This window comes from Prunus mume, linkage group LG1, assembly GCF_029339155.1.
Source record: "Prunus mume cultivar Tortuosa linkage group LG1, ASM2933915v1, whole genome shotgun sequence".
NCBI lineage: Eukaryota > Viridiplantae > Streptophyta > Magnoliopsida > Rosales > Rosaceae > Prunus > Prunus mume.
The window spans coordinates 17,431,098-17,450,639 of record NC_142698.1 but is presented as its reverse complement, the minus strand read 5'-3'; the positions used below and the strand labels follow the sequence as shown (position 1 = coordinate 17,450,639).

Below are 19,542 nucleotides of genomic sequence, written 5' to 3'. Positions count from 1 at the left end.
AGAACTCCTTTTGACGCAGGACTGCTGAGGTCATTCTTTTACACGTGGAATCTTTCCTTCTTTTCATTGGGCCCCACATAAATTTTCCTTTTTAAAAAAAAAAAAAAAAAAAAATTTTATACGCCTGGTTTTAAGGCAAGTACTCAGGTTTGTTAGTTGAAAAGAGAGGAAAAAAGAGATTGGTTTTGGATTTTATTTTTGGTTGAACTGTTTAGTTAGATAAATTAAGTTTTGTTTCTTTTAAACACTGCTGCTTAAAGTTAGCTTTTACTTTTTTATGTCAAATTATTAACTTAAGTATGAAAAACATGCTTGGGCCGGACGTGCTCTCCCTCCACTCTACGTCCGAATTTGAATCCTCCTCTCGTAGTTTAGATTAGATTAAAGCAAAATATCGTTTATATAAAAATAAAACAATGCATGAATTGGTGTTAAATAGTTGGCCATGGATTTTACCATTCAAGGAAATAATGAAGCAACTGTATTAGCATGTATAGAGTATGAGTTATAGTATGAATAGACAAAATGAATATACTTATGTAACCGAAATGAAAAATAGACTCATTTGTTGTTTTAAACTCTAAATTAAAGTTTGTTAGGAAAAGAAATCATATTACATATTTGTATTTAATATTGCTTAATTATAGAACTCCAAAAAATGTCTCCCCTCCCACCTCCCCATCAAAGTCAACCTCTAACATCTGGACACACACACACACCCAAAAAAACAAAAAAACAAAACTAGGTTTATTTTATACTTTCCAAATAAGGAAAAATATAATTGGATTAATAAAGTGACCATGGCCTTCCCAATCACAATCCAAGAAATGGGCATGATTCATGAACCAGTTATGAAGTTTATCCTCTTATTTTTTTTCTTTTCTGAAAGTAATAAAACTGACTTTAGCAGATTGAGAAATTTGAACCAACTGGTTTGGATAGAAAATGTCTGGTTTTGTGTTTGTGAGAGAGTACTTTGAATTTGGAGTAAAATAATTCTGTCTACAATTATTCAACTTATCCAATTTCCATACTCGAGTTGCCTAGTGCTTCACGTTTGTAGGGTTTGTCTGGCCATTCCAAGTACCCCAAAATCTAGTGCATTAGCCCTTGTACAATCGCACAACAAAGTGTTGAGGAAAAAACAAACATATAGGAATTTCTATTTTTCTTTCTTTTTTGTTTGTTATATTTTTTAGTACGAGCGATTAGGAGAGCAGCTTTACACCAATATTTATTGGGTGTCTGAGAATATCGAACCTTCGTCCACATAAGTGAAGGTGGTGAGAGTTTAACAAAATGAGCTATCCATAACTGGCTTTTATCTATTATTTTTGTATGGTGGCAATAATGATTGTTTTTGTGTAATTGAGCGTGGCTGCGCCCTAATATTATAGTTTTCAGAAGAATTGTGGCATGTGATTAGTGAAGGCATGTCGAGAAGATTTGATGCACATCACTAAATATCTAGTTTGGATTTCTATATACAATTATCCTAATGAACCAATATGTTAGCACACAACACAAGACGTAAGAAAGAGGATGATTTCATATTTAATTAGCGGGTGATGAACACACGTGTACTAACGAGAATACATAGGATAGGGTAGCTAGAGATGATTAACACTTAACCCCACGTCATTATGAGAATTTTTATAGTTAATCCCCACGTGTTCAGGTTTTACTCTCCTTGACCAATTGGATTAAATGAAGATAAGAAATTAATCATTGATCATAGAAAACACAACCAAAATCATCAAGCAAGTTGACTAAAGAAGACCATTGATGATTGAGTGATGACTGACGTTGACATTAAAGTTGCAGATGTTCTAATGAAAAACCCTAGTGATTGATACATCAGCAAAGTTGGTGTATTTATTAAGTGGATGGCTGATCCACGATAATAGCTTCACTTGCCTAATTAGGGAAAAATAATCCATGTGTGCTTAGTGGATGAGCTGGCAATCAAAAACATGATTCTTATACCTCTGTGATGAGGGGGAAAAAGTATGTATGGCTAGCGATTTGACAATGAGATGTTCTAAACTACTTTATCTATTTCATGTCATAAAATTTAAAAGTATGTCGTGTCAAATATTGCAATTCGTAATTCAATAATTGAACAACTAGAATTTAGATGGATTAGATAGTGAGTGGGGAGAAGTTGATCTCATACTTATTCATTCTCTTCCTCGTTGATCTTATCGTCTTCGATAAATGATTTCTCTCGTTCCAAATAAATAAACATGTCGTTATTATACAAAAATCGTATACATACACGTACACTTAATTAAGTGCTAGTTGATATTATTGGAAGCAGAATAAGACTTAAGTTGACTTTGATTAGTGCGTGAGAATGAGATGTAGCTAGACATGATTATGCATATAGGTGGGCTGCTACGTAAATATTCTAAAGACTAGTAGTGAGTGATATACATGGCCATTAATGAAAGCTTACAAAGTTAATCAAACACAGACGTATGTCAATCTCTATCAACTTGTCAATAATGGAAAAGAGATTGGAATTTGCAGCCACGTATGGGAATGTTGGGTTCTCACTGTAACCCAATGGTCTCTCTGTCTCAAGACACCATGGACATGCATGCATGTGACTCCCAGCTTACAGATTTCCATTCATTCACAAAAAATTAAGGAAAAGACCAAAAAGAAAACAAAGTTGTGCTTGCCAAGTTTTCCATGATGATGTGGAAATATATATGTGATGTAGATTAGTTTGCTAAAGGACTCACATGCAATGCAAGTTAGGGTCACGGGGTTGGCTGCTGCAAAAGTTTTAGAGTGGATAATGTTGGTTAGGCGCCTGCTATATTTTCCATATAAAGGAAAAGCAGAAAAAAGATGAAGTCACTTTGCTTCAATTTCATAGGGTCTATTTTATTTGCAAGAAATTTCCTCCACTTTTGACTGATAAGAACGCACATGCATTAATCTTTGAGTTTTTCTTTCTTTCTTGTTTTTAATAAGAGCCAAGCACAAGTTTTGATAGTGATGGGTTTCTTAGATTCAACTGGTTTAGGGTCCCGTTTCTGTGAGGCTTTGAAACCCAACATTCCCTTTCATTTTCTTGGTGGAAGTATGACCCATTGTGGACCCTCTCTCTCTCTCTCTCTCTCTCTCTCTCTCTAGATCTTCTCTCTGTGGTGTTTGGCGTGCTGCTACTTAATCTCGAAGGTTCATGCATGAAATCTTAATGGGGTCCTTCAGAAATGGAAACTTTCTTTCTTTCTTGCAGGCTTCAGCTTTTTTAGTTTTGGTAAGAGTCGGAGAGGTTTCCCAAGTAGTTTTTTTTTTTTTTTTCCCCGGGCTGGATCTCCCAAGTAGGTTAAGTTTCAGCTTTGGTTATGATTTTCAGGTACTGGTTTTGATCATGCAATTAAAATGTCTTATCCACATCACTTTTTTGGATTATGTGCAGCCCCAGCTGATTAATTGTATGGGCACGCGTGATGACACATCAAGGGAAATGTAATCTTTCATCACATCATGATTGCGATTAATGTTTGCTTTGTTTGTTTGCAAACGATAACAAAGTGTCAAAGATACTAATTAGTGCATGTAAGATCACTTTAGTGGACGTGAGAATCCAATATCCTTACAATATTAGTAAGCACAAGAAAATCTGTAACTAATAATTTGAAAAATAGTGTTTGGTTATCATATAATTTGAGAAATTATAAGATATTATCGGAATATACAATTGAATAATATTATATTATTGACCTTCAACAATATAATAACGTAACACATCACACTGTTTGACAAAAAAATTTATGATACACAATAGAAGTTGTGTAGGTTGGATTGATAGTCGATACAAAAGACATGCATCCAATCCAAATAATAAATTAAAATCTTATAGATGACATGGGTGGCAAAGTCCAAATCTTGATGATGGGTTTTGATTGGAGGGCAAAAAGAGGAGGGAAACGAGAGAAAAGGGAGAGGGAAGGGACATCACCACAACAAGAACAACAAATAAAAAATATATAAAGTACTCTTAGTGACAAAGATTGCAGAGAGGTCTAGTCTTAATCTTTTCTTTTTTTTCTCCAAAATAGTTGACAAGTACTCAAGGATGTCACCGACCCACTCTCTCTAAATAACTGTCCAATGAGACAGATACACTTCTTTCTGAACCCAACCCAAGTGTCAATGACAACAAAATCAAAGATCCTTACGCAGACAACAACAAAAAATAATTTGGCCTCGTCAAATAGCACTCGTATCTTGGATTAAAAAAATTCATTGAATATGCAATCAAATCATAAACACACACAACATCAACCAATCTCAAACTGTTTTTTTTGCTTCATCCATATCCAGCCCCGCAAAAGAAGAATAAGACCTCTAACTTCCATATTTATTAAATAGCAGACCAATTCAAAAACCTTTTTCTATCTCATGAGGTTCACATTCAGATTGTCAATATTCAGCTGAAGAATAATGTTAAGCTTGTTACAAAATGGGGCAAATGGGTGCTTCAATTTTACAAGAATAGTAGGATAATTATAAGTGAAATAAATGTATAACAAAAAATTGTGCAGCACCTCGTTCAGTTGGTTTATCTCAGCTGTAATTTGGCTTGGGTCTGTTTCGAGGAATATGGGCATGGCACTGCCTGTGGGGTCACAGGCAAACACTCAACCGCATATGTATGGCAATTGAAAGCTCCATCTTGAGAGTTTGTGGGGAAGAAGCTTATTTTAATTTGCTCTGGTCATCACTGAAAGCCAAATCGAAAATCTGATTGTAGTCATCTACAAAGTGAACATCAAGACCTTCTTTTACATTAGGGGCGAGCTCATCAAAATCCTTCCTGTTGGCTGCAGGAAATATGATGGTCTTCACTTCACCCCTCCTTGCCGCTATCGTTTTCTCCTTAACCTGCATTGTTTGCAAAAATGAACTTTCTATGAGTTCGAGATGCACTACAGTATACTCAGATAGCATATCATCAAACCTGATGAAATTTCCTAAATAAAGAACATAGAAGAAAACAAGCAACTTAAATCGGACAAGATATAGAATCATTTAACGTACTCCGCCAATAGGAAGGATCCTCCCAGTTAGTGTTACTTCCCCTGTCATTGCCAAATCCTTCTTGACAGGCTTCTTCATGGCAAGGGACAGCATGGATGTGATCATGGTACAACCAGCACTAGGTCCATCCTTTGGTGTGGCACCTGCAGGAACATGGAGATGAAGCTTGGAATTGGCAAAGAAAGGATTGTCTGGCTCTTTATCGAGTAATATCGCTCTCGCCACAGTGTGAGCAATTTGGGTACTTTCTTTCATAACATCCCCAAGTTGACCAGTTACATTAAGGCTTCCTTTCCCCTCTCCTTCCTCAACCTGAGTGGTCTCTATATACAGGGTGGAACCACCCATGGCAGTCCAAGCGAGACCCATAACAACTCCAACTGGAGTCTGATCGTAGAGGCGTTCAGCATGGAAAACAGGTTTGCCAACAAAATCAGCCACGTTTGATTCATCAACCAAGACTTTGTCAACTGTTTTTGTCACCTCACTTTCCTGAATTTTGTCAGTTTTCTTTGCATCCTGTATAGACAAATACAACCATTAAATCCTTCGGTTGGTGAGCAAATAAATTCAGAGAGCTAAAACAGATAGAATTGAAATACTGAATTGAAAGAGTCATTAGGCAAAAGATAAGCACCAAAAAAAGTAATTTAACAAGCTTCCTTAACATAAGGTAGAACTCACACATCCCATGATAGGCATATTTTTATTTAACAAAACCTTTTATTTTACAAAATGAAAAGTCTTTGCAAAAATGATAACATTTCTTTTTTCATTTTAAATTAGGTAAATTCAATAAAACTCTTCTTAAACTCTCAGGATCGAGGTCCATAAGGATTGCAAAATCTTGTTTGAAGTAAAACAATTCTTAAGGTTGCACTCAAGTTGACAAATTTCTCACAAAGATTGCGTAGTAACCTATTACCCACCCAATAACTTTATAAACTATCAGATACCTTGGAATCCATATCTGCAACCTGAACTTCACCAACAGCAGGTTCAACTGGCAGATCCGTCTCTAATGATTCACTTGCAGTCTGGCTCTCATGAGCAACCACATTTTGATCTAGTTTATCAACATCTTCTACTTTGGCTTCATCAGTCTCTGCAACCTGAGCTTCAACAACCGCAGATTCATTTGGGCCATCAATCTGACTTGTGGGAGACTCTATTTGGTCAGCAACTTCAGGTTCATCTGACGCTCCTTGTCTAACAAGTTGCAGGGCTATCTGCCAGGCCATAAAAGATAGGTTAAAGCATGTCATTGTTCAAGGAAGTAATGGATATCATTGTTCAATAAGGTCATAAGGTTTGCCAAGTAGTAGCTCCCTCTGAATCTAGACATCGGTGACAAACCTTGCGGTAGATCTTTTCTATGTGCTTTTGGAGGTTCCTAACACCTGCTTCTCGGCAATAATTTTCTATGAGAGCAAGAAGAGCTGCATTGGTCACTTCAACCTGAAACAGATTAAGCATAATTGAAATTAGTACAAATATAACATACAAATACACACACACACACACACACACACACACACACACTGACAGATATCAGTACCTGTTCAGGTTTGATGCCACATGCTTCACGTGTGGTCTTCTCCAAATAGTCTCTAGCAATGTGCATTTTTTCATCAGTAATATACCCAGCAATGGAGATGACCTCCATTCTATCCAAGAGAGGATTTGGTATCATCTCCACAACATTTGCTGTACAAACAAACAGAACCTGCAACACGAATTTTAAAGCATGAACAGAAGGAAGAAAGAGAAACCATGCCACAACTTTCATGTGTCCCAATGTGAGTACCAAGTTGAAGATGATATAACAAAATTGGACACCTAAAGCATTCCCTTTCTTTTCCATCTTCAAAAGATTATAATAATACCTAAACCTCACACACATGCATCAGATGGCTTGGAAATGGCAATTATACTACTGGAAAAAGTAGAACATCAAATGACTTAAAATCACTAAACAAAACTAACCTTTGACAGGTCAATTGGAACATCAAGATAATGGTCTAAAAAATTAGCATTTTGCTCCGGATCAAGAAGCTCCAACAAAGCACTTGCAGGATCACCAGCATGTCCCCTTCCCAACTGCCACAAAACAAGGCAAAGTTCAATATTATGAAACTTGAAGCATTTTTGTTTATGTGAATACGCCTTTTACAAACTACCTTCACTCTAAACTACAAAAAGAGTCCAACAATATAATGTCTCTCAGGGACAATATGAAGCAAGCCCACCAGCCATCTATTACCTTGTCAATCTCATCGATCAGTAACTAAGGGGTTAGCTGTTCCCACATTTTTTAGGCATTGTACCATCTTTCCTGGCATAGCACCAATGTAGGTCCGACGATGCCCCTGGATATTTTAAAAGTTATTTTATAAGAAATAGCTCACAACGTGCATCTATTTATCAATATTTTAGTGCACAGAGCTTGCTAAATACCTTTATTTCAGCAACATCAGATAACCCTCCTACAGAGAATCGGTAGAACTTACGGTTCAAGGCCCGTGCAATTGAACGGCCAATGCTGGTTTTGCCCACTCCAGGTGGGCCAGAGAGACAAATGATTTTTCCTGTGATAAATAAGCAGAACATCAATAATCCACACTGCTGTCATGGAAACTAGCACAGCTTTGCAGCATTTCTTACAACCTCAGAAATAAATATAAAATCAGAGCTAAAATTTGTCTATGAGAAACAGGATAGACAATGCAACGAGGTAGTGCCCATAAATTAAGGTAGACAATTGTGAATGAAAACTATATCAACCTTGTGAGATTCCTCTAAGTTTCCCGACGGCAATAAACTCCAATATCCTTTCCTTTACATCAGATAACCCATAGTGATCTTCATCAAGAATCTTTTGAGCCCGAAGAACATCAAAGTTCTCATCACTGCATTTGGGATTTAGATACAATAAGGGAACACTGCTTTAATTAAATAACAGAATAATGTTTAAATATTAAATAAATAAAAAAGAAGTAAGAACATATTAACTCAAATAACATTTCTTTTATAGTTGCCTACTAAAAATATATCTTTTATAGTTTCCTTTTAAAAGCTTCTCACACTAGTACCCATTACCACATTTTAGATTTATTTAAACAAATACTCATTACAGATATTCCTATTAAGTGTGGCAAGGGCATTAAATTAACGATAATTATTAAAATCTCTCAGCATTCTAGTCACATATATGATGTCAAAATATTGGAATCTCAAAGATCCCTCCAGTTTGAATTACTAAATTGAGGTAGCACAAAAACCTGTAATTTCCCCAGGGAATGGAAGTCAACCAATCTAAGTAATTACGCGTCACATTAAATTCACTCGAACTGGCCTCCAACAGCTGCAGTTTTGTGAGCTCTTCTTCTATAACTTGCAAAACATGAGGTGGGCATTTTTCCCTGTTTGGTTCAAGTCTCTCCCTGAACTTTGCTGCACCAGAGGATCAGAAAAATGATGCAACAGTTACCTTTAGGTATACACGATCAATCAATATTTAGAATAATTTATAAATGTTTCTCACATACATGAATACACAGATTAAAACTGAGGATGAGAAAACACCAACAGCATACAGCAATAACGTGCACATGGTTACAAAACTTAACGTTAGACAAAGTCATTCTCAGTCCTTAATTGTATGCACCATATGATCAGACCATGCACTATGTCTACATCATTTTGTCCTACCAAACATCCATTACAATATAAGGGGGTCCTAACATATGGTCTTATTTGATTAGATATTTGGTCAAGTAACAAGCCTTCGACTTTTGAAAAGCCAGGGACAACAATAATATATATATATAGCATGCATGCATACATACACAGATACAATATCTAGGTTTGTGAGAGGGATAATTTTTTCTTTTAACTAACCAGAAAGTGTTGTTTTGTCGTCTGCTTCCAATCCCAGTTCCTGCATCATGTAAAGCCAAGTAAGTTCCAACAAGCCACAAGGGCGAGATAAAGAAATTGATACAAAACCCACCACAAAGAGAACAGATCATTGATAAATTATCAGACACTGTCATTGAGGGTATGGCATAGAAAATATGTCCGATGATGGTGAAGACAAATACCTTCTTTATGGCTTTAAGCTGCTCATTCAACAAGTAACGGCGCTGTTCACCACTTATCTTCTCTTCAATTGCTTTTGCAATAGATTCCTAAGTATGAAAAAAAAGGAGGAATTAACAAAAGAGAATCAAAATACGGTGGAGAAGCAAGTGGCATATTGGGATGACATACCTGAATCTTGCTGATTTCTATCTCTTTCTTCACTAGTTCCAGTGTGAGCTTTAAACGTTTATAAACCTGACCGAAAATTGCAGAGTTAAGCGTTCTCGATATAATATGATTGAATATAAAGTCTTATCAGCCATCCGAAGTTAAGATTAACCAATGCTTACATCTAGCTCTTCAAGCACTTGCTGGCATTGAAACTTGTTTGCACCAGATATAGCAGCTCCAAAATCTGCTAACCTTGGAAAATTAAAATCACCTATATGCTGCACAAATTTAAATACAAGAGAGGGAAAAACCAAGATGAGAGGGCAAAACGATTTCACATATATTGCGAGCAAAGAAATGTGTCTTGAAGCAAATGAGCATGCAAGAACAAATACCATAAAATTCAAATATCATGAGAAGCTGAGCAAACCTGAGTGTATGTTTGAACATGATCTCTCCAAAGGGAACTAGTCTTCAGAACATCTCTTAAAGTAGATATAACCTCAAATGATGTTGCTTTTATTACATCATCATCCTTGTTATAGGGTTTGTCCTGCAATGTAACATGTAAGCCCATAAGAAAAAGGGAAAGAAAAATATACTTTATATGTGAAAACTCCAAAGATTAATGATTGAATTGGTAAAATGAAACAAAATGCGGACCTTGAGATGATCAACTTTTACAGTCAGAGGATCCTCATCAACCTGTAGACAAGCCATAAGTTTGCTTAGTTTAACTACCTTTGTCTCAAACAAATACTAATTCATATTATACATGTATGAGGTGATGAGGCAAAAAGATGCTAAATATGCCTTTAAAAGCATTAATCAAAAGTTCACTCTTACTGATTATTTTTCCTCACCATCTCTGTAATTCGAAGTCGCCTATGACCAATAAGAACTACTTGGTCTCCTTGAATGCTTGAAATCTGAAAACAAGTATAAAAAAAAACTGTTAAAAGCTGAAGGGACATTATGGTTGATGTCTAGTTAATCCACAGAATTAGGGCTTATAAAACTTAGGGGTAAATGAGACACCTGGGCAAGCGTACCGACTTCATGCAGGCGATTAAATAACTCTTTCCCTTTTAAGTCAGAAACGCTTTTATCAGTTTCAGAACCTGAGACCACACTAGGATCAGTCCCCGGCTCATCCTTGAGAAGAAAAGCACCGGCATATGGAGCTTGCCGTTTTCGGCTTTCCTGTAAAGCCGCCAACAATTTAGGATCCTACATGAAAAGCAATACATTAGTTAGTTCAGTAAATCAACATTGTTCTATAACACCTTGCATTAACAGCAATTACAGAACTGACCCAACAATGAAACGAAATATTCCAACACATAGAAGTGTTAAACAAAAGGCCAACTTGATTTTCAATGTATTCAATAATCTCCTGTACCTTCACATAAATTGGCATGTAGAATCCTGGAAAGAGTGGTCTATGCGGCAATGGCAAAGCTAAAACCTGTTCATGGGTAATAGGAAAAAAATTATTAAAGGATAAATAGGAACAAGTAACAATAAGCTTAACATTTTCCTTCATTTTCTGATATCCAAACAGACTACTTTAGCAAAACCAAAAGCACCAAAGCCAACCAACCGTTAGATAATCTTCGGGTCGAGGATTCGTGGGCACAATTGCTGACGAAGACTTCGACTCGGCCTCGCCTTCCGTTCCCGCTTTCTTTGCTTCAACCTCCACCACCAGATCAGACCCGTCGCTCGCGTCCGAGCAAAAAAAGGCTCGACGAGACGAATTAGGCCGTGTCAACCCGGTGAGCGAGCCAAGAACTCGGAGAAATGGCGAGGCAAGCTCGGTGGGCCCGGGACGGAGACCCAAATTGGGACCCAGGCTGTGCACTCGGGCCTGGAGGCATGATGAGGTAGAAGAGAGAAGCTTCAGCATATGTTGACGGTGAATCGATTGAAACTGTATGAAAAATCGAAAATTGAATTCAGGGTTTGGGTCTTTTTGATGCCCTAGCTTAGCAGTTGTGTGTTCTCTGTTAAAGAAGAACCGCCATTGCTGTAGAACTTAAAAACTGGTTGAACTGCGACGGGTTTTTCTTATGTTTTGTGTCTTAAAGCCCTTCATAAACCCTTTTTTTCATTTGACGAAATTGCCCCTGCTATGTGGAAGAACTACATAACGGAACCCGAGGCCCATTTGGTGCCAAAAGCCAGAATTTTCTCGAGAAACTTTCTTAAAACTCTCCCGACAAACAAACAGAGTCGTTGGCTTCTCTGTTCCTCACTTTGTGTCTGCACAAGTTCCACCACACAACCCTACTAGCCAGAGCTCAAAACTTATCTCGAAGGTTCAAACTTTACCGCACTTCTTCGCCAACTGTTTCACTCCGGAGCCGACCAGCAACACTCAGGTAAGCTGGTAAGAACGAAAAAAAATCTTGAACTCAGTAAAAATCGCCACACACACACAAAAAAAAAAAACAAAAAACAAAAAACAAAAAAACAACACTCAAAGATCATCGCTTTCTTAGATGGGTTTGTTAGAAACAGTGAGAGGCATTCGGTTTCTTCAAAATTTCACATGCTTTCAATGTGTAGCAAGCAACCAGTTTTGTGCAAATTCCATTATAATTTATACGTTGGTGCTGGCATATGTGAAAAGTTTGAAGATTCGTTTGCGTTTTGAAGCATTTCAGAGAGCTGGTGATTCTGGGTCCAAGTTATCAGTTTTGTCTTGTGAGCCTTTATTGAGTGCTTTGTTGAAGGAAAAGGGTTTTGGGTATGTTGATTGCGTGTATAGAGAGATGATTAGAAGGAGAATTGAGCAAGGAAAAGGACGTTGCCAAAGGCTTAGGGAATTTCACCAAATGTGGTTACTTTTAATACACTGATTGATGGATATTGCAAGTGGTTGGGTTGGGAAACAGGTACAAAGCTAAAGCCATTTTGAAGGAGATGGTGACAGATACCATTTGCCCGAATGAGATTACTTTTACTACTTTGATTATGGGTTCGGTAAAGATGAGAATGTAGCAGCAGCTATGAAGGTGTTCAAGGCAATAAGGAAGCAGGGTTTGAAACCCAATGTGATTACGTATAATTACTGATCAATGGGTTATACTGCAATGGGAAAAGCTTGACGAGGTTTGTGGTTTTCTGGATGAAATGCTTGGCTCGGGAGTCGGGTTTGAAGCAAATGTTGCTACCTACAATGCACTAATAAGTGGTTTTGTAAGAAGAGTTGCTTGATGACATTAGAAATCAAGACTTGGGGCCCAATGTTATAACATATAATACGCTAATTGATGCACAATTCAATGTCAGAGCGAGGGGTTTCCCCAGACACTTCGACCTTTTAACTGCCGGATTACTGGTTTGTGCACACAAGGAAACAAGGAAATGGACATGAAGTTTTAATATGAAATGGAGATAAGGGGCTCCAAAGCTGATCTCATAACATGAGAGGCCCAAAAAGTTATTGTGCAAAGAAAAGGAGTCAAGAAAGGCAGCGAGACTCCGAAATGAGATGCTCAAAAAGGATTTGTTTCCAATACACTTGACATACAATACTCTGATGGCTACTGCAGGGAAGGAAACCTCAGCGCAGCTTTGAATATGAGGGCACAGATGGACAAAATGGAAGCCAGCACGTGAAGTAACATATAATGTTATGTGTTGATCAAGGGATATTGCATGAAGGGCAAGCTTGAAGATGTGAATGAGCTTCTTAATGAGATGCTGGAAAAAGGGTTGATCCCAATCGAACTACTTATGAAAATGTAAAAAAGTAAATGATGGAGAAGGGCTTTGTTCCTGATATAGACGGGCTCCTAACCATTGAAATAAGAAACTGCATTTGGTTTCAGTCTCTGCACAAAGGAAGCAGTTTGTGTCCACATCCAAAGCTGGTCATCAAGATGTGATGAATGCTTGTGTTGGGTGGACTGGAGCAGAAAGCCTGAACCATCACAAAGTTGTGGGACAATAACTTGCAGTCTTTCAACTACTATTATCTCTGTTTATTAGGTCAAGGAAAACAAATAACTACTGAAAATGGTAACTTATCATAGAAAAAACAAAAAAGAAAGAACAAGGAAAAGTTGGATCCTAATCTACCGCTAAATTTTTATCAAGTCGCTTGTTTTTCTTAGCTTTTTTATTTATTTATAAATTTGTAGTTGTTTTTGTTAGTTGGGCTTGTGGCCCTCATTTTACCAAGGAAAAGATACCTCTCCAAGAAAAGAGATTTTTTTTTTTTTTTTTTTCATCAGAACCAAGAAAAGAGATTGAGAGAAGGGAAAAAAGTGTCGTAGGTAGGTAGGAGTATTAATTAGTAAGAAGCCAAAACGCAGCGTTTAGTGTAGTCACTCGATGGCTTCCATTCCAACATGGAATGGAAGCCATAAATGATTAATTATAGTTTAGAAATCTCGAGTCTGACTTTCATAATCGCACGGCTTTCAGATTCTTCCCTTCGTTTCCCTTCCCTGAGCTCCCTATTATTCTCACCTTCTAATCCCATCTCCATTCACCACCCAAAGTTAGGGTTTTTCTTTTTCTTGCCAAAGTGCTTGAAATCCCATGGATTTCCAGAAGAAAAGAATCCAATTAGTGGCCTTCATAGCTGGCATCATCGTTCTCAGTATCACAGGTACATACATATACATAATGTTTGCTGTTACTGCCATATTTTTTCTCTTACTGGGAAAACTATAGGGGAAAGATTGATTAGAATTCGAAAGTCGAAGTTTTTCTTTTACTCTCTACTGGGAAATGAAAATTCTTAATTGAATATGTAAAGATCTGTCCTTTTTAAAATTTTATTGGCTCTTAAATCTTCCATTTGGTTGCAAGCAAAATGCAAGGAATTTAAACCAAAATCCCGAATTTGAAGAACCTTTAGATCATTTGATCACGCGAAGTCCATTGCGCGCTGAAAGAGTGCAGCTTGGATCTTTACCATAATGCTATAGTTATTATCTTTGAATCCATGATATTGTTTTGAAATGAATCTGTTGAAGGGGGTGGGGCATTTGATTTGTCTTATAGACCTGAGCTGATAGCTAGAAAGATAAATCTCTATTGTCATGTTAATGTTCTGTTATTGTTGTAATATTGCATGCATTCTGGTCGAATGGAGCTATAAGTATAATGTTTCTATGCGTAATATTTTACAGAAGTTTTTGCTTACAGTCTGAGATTTGTACCCATGATCGATTTTTTAAAGCATTTTGTGATTTGCTAACATATGCAATGCAATATTCAATTTTTAGTCTTTTTTGTAGAGAAAATGTGTATCCATTACTTATTTAGAATAAATTTTGATATTTTGATCTAATTTTTTTCTCCATAGCTGAAAAATGTCGGCAGCTGGTTGGGGAAAAATATGCATCTCGGAGTGGACAGTTTACATTCTTGAACTGCTTTGATATGAGTTCTGGAACACTAGCTTGTTCTGTGAAAGAGGGAGTGAAGCTCTATGTCAACAACATCAGAGCTTCCCATGTTGAGAGAATAAGGTATAAAGCACTTGAAAGTGCATTGGCTGATGCATTGTCACAGGGGATACCTGCTAAAGATGCAGCCAAACAAGCACAGAAAGCAGGAGCAAAGGCCGCGAAACTGGCAACTCGGCAAGCCAAGCGGATAATAGGTCCTATTATCTCTTCTGGATGGGACTTTTCTGAAGCTATATATTATGGTGGTGCATTAACAGAAGGGACTGTTAGGGGCACTGGCACCTTGATTGGCACCTATGCTGGAGGCTTTCTAGGAGAGCAAAGGCTTGGGAGATTTGGTTATCTTGTGGGAAGTCAATTGGGCAGTTGGGTAGGAGGTAGAATTGGATTGATGGTCTATGATGTGATTAATGGAGTCAATTACTTGCTCCAGTTTGGTTTGCCCGAAAATAGTGAAGTTCGTGAAACTTCAGCTTATGAAAGTTCTGAAGGTTCTGAAGCTGAAGCCTTTGAAGCTTCCAATACCTATGAGAGCTCTGAAACATATGAGCATTCTGAACTCAGGTGAACGAATTAGGTTCATTCCTTTGTTTCTTTTACTCAAAATTTATTCTGTAGATGCCATATAAGAACTTAGTTTCAGCGACTCATTCAAATTTGTGTATAATTTTAAAGATGGTGTTTCCATACAGTTGCATGCATCATTCTTAAACTGGAGTTTTCTTTCAAACATCTATAAACGCCACTTTGCTATTGCATTTTATCTTTAGTTTGTTCTGGAGTTCAGGAAAAGGGGAGGGGGTTGTAATTGTTGTCTTCACTTTCCTTAGAAACGGTTGATGAACACGATATACATTGATATTGTGCAGACTTTGGTAATTTCATTTTAAAGATCTAATTTTTCAAGGAAAGTCACGGCTTGGGTTGCTAGAATGTTGTAGTCTTCTATTGTCAAATGGTTATGCTGGCCATTACTTATAGGGAGTGCAATATTAGCTGATAGGCTTCATGATCATTACTAACGTAAGTTAACGGTATGCCATATCTAGCTAAATTTGGGCAGTGGATTTTCAATTGTTTTTTCTTTTAGTGAACAATATCCAAATGCATGGTTTCCTTTACATTGCGTTGTGAGATTACTCAAACGGAGGTTGATTTTGAAGTTCTGAAATAGAGCGCAACCCAACTCTTGGGCCTAGGCTTCAAGATTTTATCAACAACTTATCCTTTAGCTGAGTTGGGCAAAAGCCCATATGTATTTTATGGAAAGCGAATCTCTAAACCCTGAGAAGTTCTTATATGGCACCATTATTATAAAATTTCGCATATAATATAATAGAATAACATTCTTGGACTGAAATGGGCTAATGTTCTTGGGCAGAATTTGAGAAAATATTTGAAGAAAAAAAAAACTAATAAAAGTTTTAAAAAAAAAATTTGAAATTGAAGAAGTTATATTTGCTCAATAAACTTACCTATATTTATTTTTGTTTGTCCACTACCACTATTTACGTAATAAATCTAAAAAAGATTATGATAAACCTATAAAAAAATTAAAACTAAAAATAGAAATTTTTTACGAACAAAAAAAGAAAAGAAATTTGAGCTCTATAGTATTTTTTTTATTTTTTTTTTAAAAAAATCTTGGATAGTCTAAACTTCTGTAAATAGTGAGATAAATTCAAACTTAGGTGCAAGAGGGTGGGCTCGATGTCTCTTGATGTTTACCCTATTTCTCCGAAAACTTGGAAGACTTGAGGCCCGTCTGTAACGTTTTCGGAGAATGTTTTCTTAGAATATTTTCGAGAATGAAAACAAGAAAACGAATTTGCATTTTCAAGAAATGAAAATGCGTTTAGTAGATTAATTAGAAAACATCTTCAGAAAACAAAAACAATGAAAACGTGTCTGTAATACAATTTGAAATAATAATATGTGAGTTCTTTTTATGAAAATGTTTCCCATGAGAATGAAAACAACTTTTTTCTGTTTTCTACAAGTACACATGAACTTGTTTTCATTTTATGAAAACATTCTCAGTATTTTCTGTTTTTGGGCTACCGAACATGTTTTTGCCTCATTTTTATTTTCTGAAAAAGAAAACAACCCCTTAAAACATTACCGAACGGGGCCTTGAGTTCTGTTAGAGTAACCCAACTTCTTTGAAAGGTGAACACCAATATGCAGAATTAGGGAAATGGATTAAAGCAAATGGAAATGGATGCTAAAGCTAGGGGATGACTGACAATCTTTTGGTTATTAAAATGGGACAAGGATTTCATTTTCGACACGGAATTAGATATGAAAGGTATTTGTGAATTTGTGAGGCCATGGTGGGTGAGGAAGGAGGATGACTGGCAAATAAAAGAATAGGGCCATCGCTCTCAGGGCCAGTGCATGGCACATGGAGTCGTGTGGTTTACACACACCCATAATCCAGTTGCTTAAATGGCCACAGTGATTGATTTTGACTTCATCTTAGCCAACCAACATGCTATGACCCTATCTTGGATTTTGATACTTCTATTCTATTATTTAAAATAATAAAACTCGAAAGAGGATCACTACATTTAACTAATGCATGATGGCATGGAGCAGACCTCCAAATACTAAATTTAAAGAAAGCAGTTTTTATATACATTTAGAGTGTGAATAGCATTTTTCTTATTAAAAAACGAAAAGAATTTACATGTAATATAAGAGTCGAACACATGAATAATATATCTTAAAATTGACCCAATGCATTAACTGAGTGGGATTTGGTGGTTTAATTAACCAAATTCAGATTTATGACTAGCAAAGTTTTATAATCTCAAGTGAGTGCATGCGTGATTTTATGGTTTGTGAAAAAAGAGAGAGAAAAAAACAAGTTTCCAAATGTTGAATTGAACCCACCATTCGAAAAGGAGCCGATATCATCAACGTCGAGTAGTCGCGTTACTGCTATTGTTGGGATTGAAAGTGGCCAAATTGGACAGAAAAAGTAGAGACTTCCTTTCCTTCTTCTATCCATAAAATGAATGTTTCATGCTTTTTCTTCCGACCAAAATAGAAAGGGACATAAAAAAACATTATCAAAAACCCACCAAATGACCAATCAATTGTCCACATCTACGCTTCACCACCTCCCCCAGTGGATTCTATTTCTTCACTTGGAAGAAAAAGATGAAGAACAATGCAATCTAATTGATGGAGGAAATTTCTAGGGCTTCCACGACTTATGGCAATATAGATGGTACAACTAAATCTTTGGAGTATAGAGCCCCACGACTTATGGCAACATAGATGGTACAACTAATCTTTAATATGTCGATTGATGATAAAAAGCAAAAGGTCAAATATGGATGATAAATACAAAAACTTCATTTTAAAAAGAGTACGATTGAAATTAAGTAATTTTTTTGGAAGTCACGCATGCACATGAAAATGATTCTCATCTCATGCACTTCCAAATTGTCCTTGTTTATAAGAATATTATATCTTTGTTAGAGGTTAAAAATGAGGTCAAACAAACAAAAGGCAAAAAGCATCCAATTTCAAAACGCAATACCTAAAAGAACGGTACTTCTAATTTCAACCATTGAAATTGAAAGAGAAACATAAAGCTAACACAAGAAGAAGACACAACAAAGGTGAAAATAATAATATATAACAATATCTTAGGCTCGTTTGATAACCATTTCAATGTTAGTTTTTAGTTTTTATTTTTCAATTTTTATGCTACAGTATAGAGGAAAATGACAGTGAAAAATAGGAGAGAGGATGAGATATAGACAGAGAATGAAATGAGAGGATATGAGGGAAGAGTAACAAAAGTGAAAATAATTTAAATAGATCAGTTTTTAGTTTTTTTTTTTCAATTCTGTTACTCATCCCTTGCATCCTCCCGTATCAATTCCATCTCCACTCTCATTCTCACTTTCATTGTCATACTTTTTCCTCTACTCTAGTACAAAAAATAAAAACTAAAAACTAAAATTAAAATGATTATTAAACGGCCCTTTGGAATTTGAATTAGAAAAGGGTATCTTTAGAGATTGGGATTACAGTGGCCATCCAGTTTATGGAAAGCCACCTAAATTTTCTAGCCAAAAGGAAAACATAGAATAATAACATTTATAGTGGAAACTACAAGGCACTTTGAACTCAGTGTATATGACAACATTTTAGATACATAAAGGTCCACATGATATTTATAATTTATGTGGAAAGTGAAACAGCATAGATTTTGTCTCTGCACATCTGATTATTTCAGCTAAACACCCTTGAGAAAGTGCATAATTGGATCATTCATTAATCATTAATTTCCTCAAACTAGTTTGAATCTGTCAAACATATATGACAGAATTAGTTCCCAAAAAAACAGTAAATCAAAATAAGAATAACAGCATTTCGAATATTGGATGAACAAACCATGAATTTGAGTTATTGGTGAAATTTGGGAAAAGAAGAATCAATCAGGCTGGGATATTTTTCTTTTAAAAATATATATTTTATATATATATGAATATTACATTTTGTGGACCCCACTCATTGTTTATGATAAAATAGGATAAGACAAGTGGGGTTCATAATAAATTGTCAAGCTAAGCTATAGTGTGAAATGAATGATATGCTGATAGTAACTTAAGAGGCTAGAACTCAAGAAGATGTTTAATTTACTCTGTATATCAATCGTATTGTGTGAAAGCATAAGTAAGAGAATCTTTTATCCAAATGTCCATCATCTTGGAGTACATTATCCCTTTGTGGTTATGGAGTTGTTTTCATCTTATTATTTTTCTAGTCCTGATTA

The 19,542-nt window shown here is 36.2% G+C and overlaps 2 protein-coding genes and 1 pseudogene across 2 annotated transcripts; 2 read left to right on the top strand and 1 right to left on the bottom strand.

The window, feature by feature from the left end:
* Positions 1 to 4,360: 4,360 nt before the first annotated feature.
* LON1 (lon protease 1) lies at positions 4,361 to 11,387 on the bottom strand. Its single transcript, XM_016791333.2, is given in 21 exon segments — positions 4,361 to 4,905; positions 5,062 to 5,580; positions 6,018 to 6,290; positions 6,418 to 6,519; positions 6,620 to 6,787; positions 7,048 to 7,161; positions 7,325 to 7,345; positions 7,347 to 7,430; positions 7,519 to 7,649; positions 7,846 to 7,970; positions 8,343 to 8,514; positions 8,962 to 9,001; positions 9,165 to 9,251; positions 9,334 to 9,399; positions 9,495 to 9,593; positions 9,746 to 9,868; positions 9,979 to 10,020; positions 10,179 to 10,244; positions 10,354 to 10,545; positions 10,718 to 10,783; positions 10,919 to 11,387. Coding segments are annotated over 21 exon segments (2,982 nt in total). The 5' UTR covers positions 11,225 to 11,387; the 3' UTR covers positions 4,361 to 4,719.
* Positions 11,388 to 11,449: 62 nt separating this feature from the next.
* LOC107880530 (uncharacterized) lies at positions 11,450 to 12,839 on the top strand (annotated as a pseudogene).
* Positions 12,840 to 13,716: 877 nt separating this feature from the next.
* Positions 13,717 to 15,500, top strand: LOC103344121 (uncharacterized). Its single transcript, XM_008247752.3, has 2 exons — positions 13,717 to 13,939; positions 14,642 to 15,500. Exons 1-2 carry the CDS (start codon positions 13,870 to 13,872, stop codon positions 15,313 to 15,315), a joined length of 744 nt encoding a protein of 247 aa, XP_008245974.2. The 5' UTR covers positions 13,717 to 13,869; the 3' UTR covers positions 15,316 to 15,500.
* Positions 15,501 to 19,542: the final 4,042 nt, after the last annotated feature.

Bases quoted from the DNA above. Each gene is read 5' to 3' on its own strand.
- LOC103344121 (XM_008247752.3), top strand. From the start codon at position 13,870: ATGGATTTCCAGAAGAAAAGAATCCAATTAGTGGCCTTCATAGCTGGC. The intron at 13,940-14,641 runs GTACATACATAT...TTTTCTCCATAG, and splicing joins CATCGTTCTCAGTATCACAG to CTGAAAAATGTCGGCAGCTG.